General features: G+C 36.0%; 1 protein-coding gene and 1 pseudogene across 14 annotated transcripts in view; one reads left to right on the plus strand and one right to left on the minus strand.

Annotated features, from left to right (window-relative positions):
• CARF (calcium responsive transcription factor) overlaps window positions 1-13,571 on the plus strand; it is a 100,681-nt gene that overhangs the window by 34,323 nt on the left and 52,787 nt on the right. For 13 of the 14 annotated variants that reach the window (XR_008956286.1, XR_008956283.1, XR_008956289.1 and 10 more), the window contains 6 exons: window positions 1,210-1,353; window positions 3,192-3,425; window positions 4,973-5,135; window positions 7,139-7,202; window positions 11,767-11,897; window positions 12,279-12,651. Coding sequence is in view for 1 of the 14 variants with exons in the window: in XM_057304153.1 (XP_057160136.1) it covers window positions 1,210-1,353; window positions 3,192-3,425; window positions 4,973-5,135; window positions 7,139-7,202; window positions 11,767-11,897; window positions 12,279-12,651 (1,109 nt within the window). In the remaining 13 variants the exon portion in view is untranslated. Of the gene's footprint in view, window positions 1-713; window positions 802-1,209; window positions 1,354-3,191; window positions 3,426-4,972; window positions 5,136-7,138; window positions 7,203-11,766; window positions 11,898-12,278; window positions 12,652-13,571 lie in introns of those variants that run through there. The other variant, XR_008956298.1, reaches the window with a different exon arrangement.
• On the minus strand, window positions 261-866 carry LOC113250570 (cell division cycle protein 123 homolog; annotated as a pseudogene).

The raw sequence follows: 13,571 nt of genomic DNA on the forward strand, positions 1-13,571 counted from the left end.
TCTATTTATCATTTATTTTTACAAGTAACAAAGTCCCTCCATTTTTTTCCAGCTTAATGTATATGAATATTAGAAAGTACTGATTTCATACTGCCTCCCACACTAACAGAATGGGGTAACAGGAAGTTGTGAGCTGAGAGCCGCCTCCTGACACCAAGGTGGTTTCCTCCTTACCTGGGACTTGAACTCTGGTGCTCTCATCAGTCATCCTCTTGCCGATTTCTTCTCAGTTTATGAAAATCTGAGTTTGTGAGGAGACAGGTCTGCAGAGTCCTTGGGAAGTCAGTAACTCAGATAGGGACAGGGTTAAACTGTCACTTCATGGTTTGTGTAATGGAAAACTGAAGAATTAATTCATACCATTTTCAAAGAACAAGCTCATATTCTATACAAGGATATGGAGAACCGTCAGTACGATGAAAAAATGGTTGAGTAAAGTCCTGAGTGATGATATCAGGACTCTTGTACAATAGAAAGACTTCACTGAGGGTTTTACATTTCAGAGAACTGTTCATTGCTATCCAGTATGTATCCCTTGGGGCATTCCAGTTAAGCTTAGGAAATACACTGCCCCCCAGGGAATAGATAGCTTCTTGACCTTTTAGTGGTGACTTCGGGAAATTCTGGTGCCATAAGGGTAGCCGTGTTCTCATCATCCGACCACTGTATTTCTTCTGCCTTATTATCACTGTTTGGCTGAGAACGTGTTGGCGGATCTTCTCTTCCTGAAACCACCAGAGTTCCATCATCAAGTAAATAACCCTTCACATTCTGAGGAGTGGAAGAATGACACTCTTGATGGTAAGGCTTCCGAACAGTGGCTGCCACACAGAGAACTGACAGTGCAGCACATGCTCCTTCTTCATCTTCCAGCTGCCGCAGCTGCTGCCCATCCCTCTCCTGCCAGCACCCTCCTGGAACCCCCAGGCAGGAGTTTTTTATGGCTTCCAGAATTGGGAAGAGGCAAATCCAGAAACAAAAGTTAATACCATAAATATTCAGATTTTTTTTTACTGATGTCATGATTATTGTTAATTTGCTAAATACTATGCACTGAGAAAATGGCTTATTTTTCAACATAATCCTCTGAATGCTTTCTAGCTTAATTGATTTTTCTCTATACTTTAACGCTTAAACTTCTGCTTGGTAAGTGTGATTTTCTTGACATTATAATATAATGAAAGAAATTCTTCTTTTGCTTATAAACAGGATTTACATTAAAAAGGTACAGAAGTTTCCTGAATATAGAGTTCCTACAGACCCCAAAATTGACAAGAAAATAATCAGAATGGAGCAGGAAAAAGCCTTTAACATGCTAAAGAAGAATTTGGTAGATGCTGGTGGTGTTCTTAGGTATGACATTTATATTATTATTTTATTTTTACAAATTAATCAGCTCCATTTATAAGATTTATTTCTTGTAAGAGAAATTATAATTATGTTTTCTAATTATTTCTTTAAGAATGGTTTTTATAAGGGAGATCTCTCATTAGTGATTTCCTAGGTGTTAAAATTTGCCACTGTGTAAGCCATTGAGTTTATCAACCAAATGTTCCGATAATGCCTACCAAAGAAGTACATATACCATATGAAAGTTTTTCCCGAAAATTGCAAATATGTGTTTAGCAACACATATAATTACGTATTTCATATTTTGTTTCTGATACTTCTTAGGAGCCAAACTGCAGTCACCTATATATTTTTTTTAACCCATCTTTGATTACCTATAGCAGCGAGAAATTAATTCTAAGCCCTACATTAAATTCCATTTTTATATACTTTTTGTGCTTCAGATTTTACATAAGAAGAAATATTAGCTTGCTTTCTTACTTTTCTTTATGTGTTAGTCCAGGTGAAGAATTTACAGTAATACAATGGGATTAAGTGCACAGAATATAGTTTTTGTAAAAAAGTAAACAAACAAACGAACAACTTTTGGGTATGAGCGCCTGGGTGGCTCAGTCGGTTGGGTGTCCGACTCTTGGTTTCAACTCAGGTGATGATCTTGGGGTTGTGGGATCAAGCCCTGTGCTGTGCTCCATGCTCAGTAGGGAGTCTGCTCCTCTCCCTCTGTTCATCCCCCTCCTCGTGTCCTTGCTCGCTCTCTCAAATAGATAAATAAATCTTTAAAAAAATAAATAAACAAATAAATACATAAAATAAACTTTTGAATCTATGAAAAATGAGTAACCAATAATTAGATCATTCAGTTTGGAAAACATTGCATGTAATTTTTAAATAGCCTCCATTTCATGTAGTATCAGTCATTGCAAGCACTTTGTATAAAAGTATCCATTAAAACAGTATCCTGCCAGATCATTTCATTTTCCTAGCATCTGTTTTTTTGCACTGCAATATGAAAGACCTGTATTCATCTTTTAGTTGATTGATTGTCTTGCTCATTGGGGCAATAGGAGCTGTGTGCAATAGAGGGGCTGTGGAGCAATAGAGGTTGTGTATTGAGCTCCTGTCAGAGAAGATTCTCCCACTCACCTCCGTCGTGGTAGACTCTGAATTATAGCCACCCTTTGTTTGAAGGATTATAGGTGGAACACAAGTTATAATTTGGGGACAGAATCATAGAAGAATAGGAAAATACATAGTTTAAAAGATGATAACTTTAAAAGTCTCATTATTTTGAGGTAAAATTTACTTAACATGAAACTTAAAATACCATTTTCATATATACTTAACCCCTGTACCCTCCTTAACTATAGAGCCATAGTGAAAGTCTATAAAGGTTTATAAAGATTTTTATTTAATTGGGTGTAAAGCCAACTTAGAGGAGTCAAGCAGAGGGGGCGCCTGGGTGGCTCCGTTGGTTGGCTCTCCAGCTCTTAGTTTCAGCTCAGCGTGGTAAGATGAGCCCTGAATTGGGCTCCATGCTCAGCGCAGAGTCTGCTCGAGATTCTCTGCCTCTTCCCCTCTCCCTCTGTCCCTACCCACCCCCATGCGTGCACATGCTTCCCCCGCCAATAAATAAATAAGTAAAATCTTTCTTGCAAAAATCAAGCAGAGGACATTTTAAATTTTATTTATATCTATTGTTTTAAAATTTTTATCATATTTACTTAATATATAATCATATCTTTTCTTAAAAGATTATTCTTTTTCCTCATGAGTTTTAACATAAGTAACTGTGATTCTTGCCTTTGTCTGGTAATGTAATTTTAAATATTTCTTCTTGTCAGGTGGTATGTACAGTTACCTACAAAGCAAGCTCATCAGTATCATGAATTAGAAACTTCCTGCCTCCCTTTGCCACCTTCGCCTTTTCCTGTGTCTTCTCTTGAAGAAGAGGACACTGCAATTAGGGATGAGAATTGTGTATTACCCTCACGTCTACATCCTCAAGTAGCACATAAGATTCAAGAATTAGTGTCACAGGGAATAGAACAAGTATATGCAGTAAGGAAACAGCTAAGGTACAGTAAAAACAAATTGTTCTTTTACATTTTTCATTTTTGTTTGTTGGATTAAATAATAACTTTTATCATCATAGACATTTTCCAAGACATATGCTATCAGAGTGATAAGGAATGTAATTTATTAATTTTATTAAAATAATCTTATTTATGAACTGATCATTTTCTAGCAGATACTTGGCAAGCCATGAGTAATGATTCAGCTTATTCATTTGAAATATTCCATATTCAAATTTAGCAAATTGGACTATTTCTGAATTATATATAAATTAATTATACAATAAATGCCTTTACAGAAAAAAAAAGCCTTTGTAGGACTAAAGATTTTAAAACCTAGGCCAGGATATTTATTTAAGCTATTTAAAATGCAGTTAAATTGTTTTATAACAAAAGAACGTGGATAGTTCTTTGTATGATAGAAGTTTTCATGTAGCACTCTGGTCCAATGTTACTGATTCTCAGGATACAATAATCATGATCTCATTTATTCTTGCAACTCTGTAAAATTGGTATATTTGTCTCCATCCCGCACATGAGAAAACGGACACTATGAGTGGTTAAATAATTGGCTTAAGATGTAGAGGCAGAACGGAAATCTAGATCTTATTCTACAACCTGTGCTTTTTTACCATGATTTCTGGTACTTAACTGGCCTTATTCCTACTGGTTATTTTGTAATCCAATCTGAACAACACAATGAGTGTTTCTTAGGATTATATCTTAATTAATATGTGATTTTTCCATGTAGCAGCTTTCTCAGACATTTTATATTTATTTTCATTGGGGCATTGTTAGAGCCAAAATTTGGTAAAGCCATACATTATTTACTAAACTTGAACCTTAAAAACAGAGGTATAATTAGCTCTGCAGCATGGTCTATAGAAGGTAATGCACAAACCATATAAATATTGGACTTTATAATTTTTTATGTATTTTTTGTATATTAATATGTTAGTGCTGCCTTCTATTTCTATATTTCTCTTTTGTCTACTTAAAGAATTCAAGCAGGTCCTATTTCATATAGTAAGTGATGCCTTTTGGCAGCAGTGTAACATGATGCTTATACAATAACCTGGGTGTAGGCCCAAGCTCTCTTACTTACTGGCTAGATGTACAACTTCGGCAAATTATTTAACTTCGGCAGCCCTCAGTTCCCTTACCTGTAAAGTGGAAATGATAGTTGCACTTACCTCACAGGATTATAGTAGGCATTAAAGGAGATCCTTGATGTGAAGTGTTAAGTACACTACCTGACATTAGCATTCAAAACATATTATGCTTAAACTGACAATAATGATTCCTATAAAAATGTCAAAATTTACTCTAGATATAGAGGTATTTAACCAATGAAAGTATTATATTGCTTTAATCTGCATGATTTCTTTGATTTAATGTACGGAAAAAATTAAAAGTGGAAAAATATAAATTATAAAGCTGTAAACCATGCTTTACAGATGTTTATGCTAAAAAAAGAACCATTTTCTCATTTGATCTGAAGTATATTACTAGACTATTTATGTTTTTATTCTATTTTATGCTCTCCGCAGAAAATTTGTAGAAAGAGAACTATTTAAACCTGATGAGGTACCTGAGAGACATAATTTGTCCTTTTTTCCAACTGTAAATGATATTAAAAATCACATCCATGAGGTACAGAAATCCTTGAGAAATGGAGATAATGTGTATAACTCAGAGATCATTCCAGCAACGGTATGATTACAATTGTAATTCTTTTGTTTTATTATAGAATCTTTCTCAACTTCTCTTACTATTTGGCCTAATGGGGTGGTTGTTATTAGGCCATATAAATAACTGTGATGAAAGAAAAAATAGTAGTTTTGGGGGTGCCTCTGTGGCACAGTCGGTTAAGCATCCAACTCTTGGTTTCAACTCAGTTCTGATATCAGGGTCATGAGCTTGAGCTCTGAGTCGGGGTCCATTCTCAGTGCACAGTCTGCTTGAGTTTCTCTCTCCCTCTTCCTGTGCCCCTACTACCCTGAGCTCTCTCACTGAAATAAATAAATCTTAAAAAAAAAAAAAGAGGGGCTCCTGGGCGGCTCAGTCAGTTAAGCATCTGCCTTCAGGTCAGGTCATGATCCTGGGGTCCTGGAGTCAAGCCCTGTGTCAGGCTCCCTACTCAGCGGAGAGTCTGCTTCTCCTTCTCCCTCTGCCCCCACTCCTCACGTGCACTCTTGCTCTCTCTCTCAAATAAATAAATAAATAAAGCCTTTTTTAAAAAAGAAGAAATAGTAGTTTCTTTTTCTTAAAATGTAAACATGAAATATGAACCCTCAGATGATGATTTGACTAAAATTTTTATTACTCTCACAAGAAGAAATATCAGTGAATTTCCAACCCTGACTATAATAACAATAGTAATCTTCATTTAAAAATCAATATATTTTATTTCTGTAAAAAGTATATCTTGTTCATCTAACAAATACTTATTGAGTATATACTATGTATACCTCCCTCTCTTTTTAAAAATAGATAGACGGGGTGCCTGGGTAGCTCAGTTGGTCAAGCATCTGACTCTTGATATCTGCTCAGGTCATGATCTCTGGGTCCTGAGATCAAGCCCCACACCCCATTGGGCTCTGCCTCAGCAGGGAATCTCCTTGAGATTCTTTCCCTCTTTGCCCCTCTCCCTGCTTGCTCCCACACACTCTCTAATAAATAAATCTTTTAAAAAATGGGCACCTGGGGGTCTCAGTCAGTTAAGCATCTGATTATTGATTTCAGTTCAGGTTATGATCTTAGAGTTGTAAAATTGAGCCCCATGTCATCCTCCATGCGGAGTGTGGGATCCGCTTGAGATTCTCTCTCCTCCCTTTGCCCCTCCGCCTGTTCATGCTTTCTCTCTCTCTAAATAGATAAAATCTTTAAATTAAAAAAAAATAAAATAGACAAGTTTCAGTAGAATAGTTCAGACTTGAATACACAAAGGGATGATGTTCATTCTATATGCCATCTATGGATATCAATTTTATCTCATACTCTAATTTCTCCCTGAATATTTGTCAGTTCTGTGAAAATTTTACTTACTCTGAAGAGAATAATATAATTATCCAAAAACTACTAATTATAGTACAGTAATTATGGCATTAAAATCTTGGTGGCAGGGCACCTGGGTGGCTCAGTCAGTTAAGTGTCCCAACTCTTGACTTTGGTTCAGGTCGTGATCTCAGGGTTGTGAGATCAAGCCCTGCCTTGGGCTCTGTGCTCGATGAGGAGCCTGCTTGGGGATTTTTTGCCTCTCATTCTCCCCCTCCCCAATGCTTGCATGTGCTCCGTCTTGCTCTCTAAAATAAATAAATAAGTCTTTCAAAAGAAATCTCAGTAGCAATACCCCTTTTTTTTTTTCACTATCCGAATTATGCCTTCTTAACTAAATAGATTCAGATTTTAAGCTATGGCTACTATTCTTTTCCATCCCAAACTCTCTTAATTATTCACTATCCAAAGTTCAGGAAGTAAAGTGGATTTGCCGTCTATACTTGCTATCCGAATTCTTGCTATCTGAACTTGGGAAGCTAATGTATTTGGATAGTGAAGTGTACTCATGTTTTGAGAAGTAAACAAGGGAAGAGAGTAATTACTGAATAAAACACAAATATACTATTAATAAAATATGACAGTTGTATTAATATTTTAAAACATTTTTTAATATAAATGCTTTATTGTTTTTACTGAAATAAATGTTCCCATTTCAGCTTCAATGGACTACAGATAATGGGCATATTCTCAGAGAGACTGTGACAGTTACCTTTGCAGAAGGTAGGTTATCTTGAATATCTTTAATATATAAAATCAGTGTTAAAACTGGAAGACATTGAAGATATTATCTTGTCTAATCAAATATTATGGATAAGGAAACCATGGCCCAAAGAGACAGGAGCAGCTATGTTAGGATTTGTCAAAATAATTCTAGCTGTTTAAACATATATGTTACTCCTATATACTTTCTCATATATGTTATTCATCTGTAAAAAGGGATGAGATGTTGCCTTTTGTAATGACATGGATGGACCTAGAGAGTATTATGCTAAGTAAAATAAATCAAACTTTTCATGAGAAGGACAAATACCATATGATTTCACTCATGTGGAATCTGATAAACAAAACACATGAATAAACAAAAGGCAGAATCAGGCCTTTAATCACAGAGAACAAACTGATGGTTGTCAAGAGAGGAGCAGTGGGGTAGAATGGGCAAAATGGGTGAAGGGGAGTGGGAGGTGTAGGCTCCCAGTTCTGGAATGAAGAAGTCACAGGAATAAAAGGCATAGGGCCACCTGGGTGGCTCAGTTGGTTGAGCGTCTGGCTTTTGGTTTCAGTTCAGGTCATGATATCAGGGTCATGAGATTGGGCTCCATGCTCAGTGGGGAGTCTGCTTGAAGATTCTCTCCCTCCTCCTCTCCCTCCCCTCTCAAATAAATAAATAAAACTATAAAAAAAAAGTCACAGCATAGGGAATATAGTCCATGAAACTATAATCACAATGTTTGATGACAGATGATAGCTACACTTGTGGTGAGCATAGCATAACATATAGAGAAGTTGAATCACTGTGTTATACACCTGAAACTAATGTAACATTGTGTGTCAGCTATATTCAAACAAAAATAAAAAATAAGGGGTGCCTGGCTGGCTTAGTTGGAAGAGCATATGACTCTTGATGTTGGGTTTGTGAGTTCAAGCCCCACAGTAGGTGTAAAGATTACCAAAAATAAATAAATAAACTTAAAAAAATTCCTCTATAATCAGCTTTTATGCTTTATGATTAAAATTTTGAGGCTGATTACTAGTACAGCTTACTATAAAGCTAGGCTAATTCCGGTAGTAATAACCATAAGATACCTTGATCAGGAAACTTTGTCCATTTTATATCGTTTGCTTTTTCTCATATGCTCTTACTCCTATGTTCTCTTACTATTCCAAGCTTATTTTACCCTTTTTTTTTTCTCTTCTGGAAATGTGTTTTCTCTGCTTCTGTCTGGTTAACTTCTCTCACTACTCAATCTATTTGGCTTTAAGTGCTCTCTTAACTTCACCCCCTATATAAAGTTAGACATTCACTCTTTTGTACTTACCTCTGCATTTAACATGGTATCCTTTTGTTTATACATCTGTATCTTTCATTATGATTTGAGCTCCTCGGGCAAGGGTTATATTTTATTCAAGTTAACATAACTAGTTCCTAGCATAATCCCTGCTACAAAGTTAACATCTAAATAAATGCTTTAGAATAAATTAATGAATAACTGTATACAGTACAATTATTTCTTTATTCTTTGGCTGTTTAACCTTTAAGAGTCAGTGTGTGTGGAGAATAACTTTCAAATTCTTTATCATTATTCATTTGTTCTGCACCTATTTTACTCATTGTGATAAATGCTGGACATAAAAAAGAATAAGTGAATTTCTTGCTTCATTGAATTTCAAATTTAGTAAGAGAAAAAGACACTAAGCAAATATATTCTAATTACTGTTATGAATAGTGCCATAAAAGAGTTGTGCAAAACTGTGTGAGAATAGTGACAGAGACATATAACTTAATCTAGGGAGTAAGGAAGTAACACTTGAGAAAGTGGCTTTCAAACTAAGAACTGAAGAATGGGTAGGAATTTGTCAATCCAAAGAATACCATGTTTGAAAGCTAAGCAAGAAAGAGCTTGTCATGTTCAAGAAACTTAAGAAAGTTGTTGTGGTTTTAAGCGTACACAATGCTTGGAGATAAAACTGGGTATGCAGAATGGGCTTAGGAGGCCCTTTGAGCTGTCCAAATGAAAGGTGATAGTGGTTTAGTCTGCAGTTAGTGGCATTTGTACTAGAATTGGACAGATTTTAAAAGTTGTTTTCAAAGGTTTTGGTTATTGATTGAATGGGTGTGGGAGGTAAAAGAATGGGAATGATCTGGGATGACTCCTGAGTTTCTACCATGAGCAACTGACTGATAGTGGCATTTACTGCGGTAGGCTACACTGGCATAAGAATAGGATTTGGAAATGGCAAGGGGAAAGAAAAAAGTTCATGAAATCAAGTTTGGAAAGCTTAGGTATCAGAGCCATTTCAGTGGAGTGGGTTGGGAAGAAGCCACATTGGAATGGTTGAAGAGCAAATGAGTGATGAATGAAGAAGTAGAGACAATGTGCTATGAAGGGAATATGGGGTTGAGGGAAGGTATTTTCAGATAGGAGAGAGCTGAAGAGAGAAATGAAGATGAAGGTTTTTCATAGCTTTGATGATGGGAAGTTGAGGAAATGTCTGATAGTTTCTCTTTAAGTAAGAGTGCTGAGAGTGAAGAAGATCTTAGGAAGTGTGGCCAAGATTGGACTTTTGAAATCTTCTATAGTGTAGAGAAACCTTGTAAGGTTTTCAGGTACAGGTGAAGGTCCTGTTGAAGTTGATGATCGTGAATTGGTATTAGTAGTAGCAGCAAGTTTCTTTTTCAGTGGCATTCAGCGTCACATATGTAGGCACTGGAAGCCATTTTCATTCAGTGTTAGGATTTTACCAGGAGTTGTAACAAAGATACAAAGAAGCAAGGGAGGTTAGGGGATTTGCAAGAGAGTAACTGAAACTATAACCATAGGATTCGACTAAGCTGGATGGGGAGAGAATTTTGTTAAGAAAGAAGTTGATATATCTGAAGAGAACTGAGTAATCAATGAACTGGAGGTTCACATGAGGTTGAAGAATTGTAGTAGTTAAGCAAAGTACTTAAGCAAAATCCCTGGAAAAAATAAGGGGTTGTGATCAAAGAATGGGATGTTTGAATTAGAGATTCTTAGATGTAGAAGAGTTGAGGGCATGGCAGTAGTAGTGGGTGACTACAGCAGAGTGAAGTACAAGGACAGTTAGAAATGAAGAAGCCAAAAAGTGAAATAAGTCAGACAGAGAAAGACATATACCATGTGATTTCATTTATGTGTGGAATCTGAAAACCAAAACAAATAAGCAAATGAAAAGTAGAAACAAACCCATAAATACAGAGAGCAAACTGATGGTTGCCAGAGGGGAAGAGTGGTGGGAGATGGGCAAAATGGGTGAAGGGGAGTGGGAGACACAGGCTTGCGGTTCTGGATGAACAAGTCACGGGGATAATAGGGAACATACCCAATGGTATTGTAATGCCATTGTAGGGTGGCAGATGGTAGCTACACTTGGGGTGAGCATAGCACAACATATAAACTTGTGGAGTCACTATATTGTACACCTTAACTAATGTAACATTGTGTGTCAACTATAATTTTAAAAAAGAACTAAATAGGGGCGCCTGGGTGGCTCAGTCATTAAGCGTCTGCCTTTGGCCCAGGACGTGATCCCAGTATTCTGGGATCGAGCCCCGCATCAGGCTCCTCCACCAGGAGCCTGCTTCTTCTTCTCCCACTCCCCCTGCTTGTGTTCCCTCTCTCACTGGCTGTCTCTCTCTCTGTCAAATAAATAAATAAATAAATAAATAAATAAGCCAAGAAATGTGAGAGTACTGTTTAATCTTCTCAACAGTCCTTTGAGAAAGATTCTCTTACTATCCTGATTTTACAGATGAAGAAACTGAAGTTTAAAAACCAAGTTAAGTAACACATTGAAGGTTGTAGAGAAAAGCTATCTAGTGCTTAAATCCATCCTTGTCTGACACCAGGGCCATTTTGAAAAATTACTTAGCTACAGTATGGAAACTAAACAGTTGTTGATAATTGGTTTTTGATTGATTTAAAGAGATGAATATATTTGGGTTAATACATAGAAATTACATGAGAGGGACTATATTCCCTAAGGACAATCACTTTAGCAATTGAGATGTGAAGAAAACAGATTTTTACTCTTAGTCATTTATTCTAAAATGAGTTATTGAAAGAAATATAATACTGTTATTATTGAGGACCCACTTTGTGCCAGCCATTATCCTAGGCATTAGGGCTACCAAAGATGAATTAAGTTTGGTCTTCGTAATTGACAGGCTCAATAGGTTTCACACATCCAGAGAAGTTTATATGTAGTCTAGCATGATAGCATGGAAAATGGACTAGATTAGAGTTACAAATACATAATCTTTCAAGGAAAAAAAATACTGTTTCCAACATCACATCCTAGATATACTGAATTAAAATTAATGGAGGTTGAACCTAGGAATTTATATTTTTAAAAAGTTGCTGAGTGATTCTGATTCTACCAGTTCTGGAAATAGTGGACGAAATAACATCTTAAAGTCCTTTTCAAACCTTTGAATTTATTTCCTACTCTAATTGTGATAGTAAATATTGTAATAAAATGTAGTGTCATATAACATAGAAACCATAAACATTGTTTTGATAGCTGATTTTTTTATATAATTTAGGAAATTCACCAGGGGAATCAATTAACACTAAAGTGGAAACAAATCAGACAAGGGGTTCTTTGTCTCCAGAGCCAGCGCACTTGCTTTCTTCGCTTTCCTCATTTCAGCCAAAAATATTTACACAACTACAGGTAGGTATCCAGTGAAATAGACAAAATTGAAGCCCTTCCCTTGCTTCCTTAATCTCTCTTCTTCTTCTAGGGATTTTATAGAATTATTATAGAATTACAATGATGATCACAGATGTTTTTATTATTAATTTCCTGACTTTTTTGTATCTTGATATAAGATCATTTAAACAATACATTTTGAAAAAGTTGGAGTTGACCATGCATGCAATGAAGTTTAGTTGTACTACTTTTCCTTTCATTCTTATTTCTGTCCTCAATATTTGTTAGTAATTATACTCCTGTATTTTATTCCAATTATGTGTCAAAAGAATAATATATCCTATGAGAAAATTATACTTAGTAAATTTAAACATTTTGATATAACTCTTTTCGGTTTAAAAGGGTTTGCAGTTGCAACCAAGATTCACTTCTCCTGATGGATCACCGGCTCTGATATCAGTAAATAACCACCCTTCCTCCAGTCCTTCAAGACTTCTGGATTCATTAGAAAGTACTGTAATGAATAATAATTCTCTACTGCTTGGTCAAAGTCATAGTCTTCAAACAGATACATGTCTAACCCCAAACAATAGCATTATTGCCTCTACCATGGGTAGCCTTCCAGGACCAGATCAAAATCTGGCCGCAATGGACCAGCTGGTGGAAGTTGGAGATGTTGAGGATACAGAGAATATGGAAGGAAGTGTTCATCGGATTCTGCTGGGAAATGTGCACACCATCCCAATACAGATTATAGATAGCCACCCAGCTATTAGTAAGTTAAAAGCAACTTGTGATTTTATTTTTTAAATTTTATGGACTATCATTACTGTTACACTACAAAAAAAACAATCATTTCTACTCGGGTTTATAAAATATAAACCAATAAAACTACTAGAAAAAGGGAAAAATATCAAGAGCATAATAACTTTTAAACTTTTTAATTTTTTCTTCTCTCCATCAAAATTATTCATTCCCTAATTGCCTCAGTTTACATAGAAAATCTGTGGTGATATGAAATCAGAGGGTCATTTTAGAATGCATGAAAAAAATGAGAAACTTTTTTTCTTAAGATTGTATATTTATTTATTTATTTATTTGAGAGAAAGCGCACGAGCAAGGGGAAGGAGCAGAGGGAAAGGGAGAAGCAGACTCCCCACTGAACAGGGAGCCCAAAGTGGGGCTCAAACCCAGGACCCTGAGATCATGACCTGAGCCGAAGGCAGACACTTAACCAACTGAGCCTCCCAGTTGCCCCATAAAATGAGAAACTAAAAAAGGAAAACATTTAGTGTAAAGGTTACTATGGAAAAAGTGTTATGGAATGAAGTGGGCAGATATAAATGTTGAGTTATAAACTTAAATGTTGAGTTCTATGGAAATTGAAAGGGAACTAGTTAAGCCTTGGGGACTTGGGTTTAATCCAAGCCCTTGTTACCTTTACTTTGTAACAAACCTAGTCAACCTGGTGATAAATTCTAATTCCTACTTGACCTGTGTCACTCCCTTTCACATAGATTGTTTTGGACTGGGCACTTTTGTGGAGAAAGATTTGCAGTTTGCTTTGAAGAACAAAAATCTTCATAGAAATTATCCTTAGACTATACAAAGTATTTACCCTCCATTCTTAGTCATCATTCTTCTCGGTAAGGAAAAGTGTAAGATAGTTCCTTCCAGAAAAGAATCATTATCTTT

This window comes from Ursus arctos, unplaced genomic scaffold (genome assembly GCF_023065955.2).
Source record: "Ursus arctos isolate Adak ecotype North America unplaced genomic scaffold, UrsArc2.0 scaffold_1, whole genome shotgun sequence".
NCBI lineage: Eukaryota > Metazoa > Chordata > Mammalia > Carnivora > Ursidae > Ursus > Ursus arctos.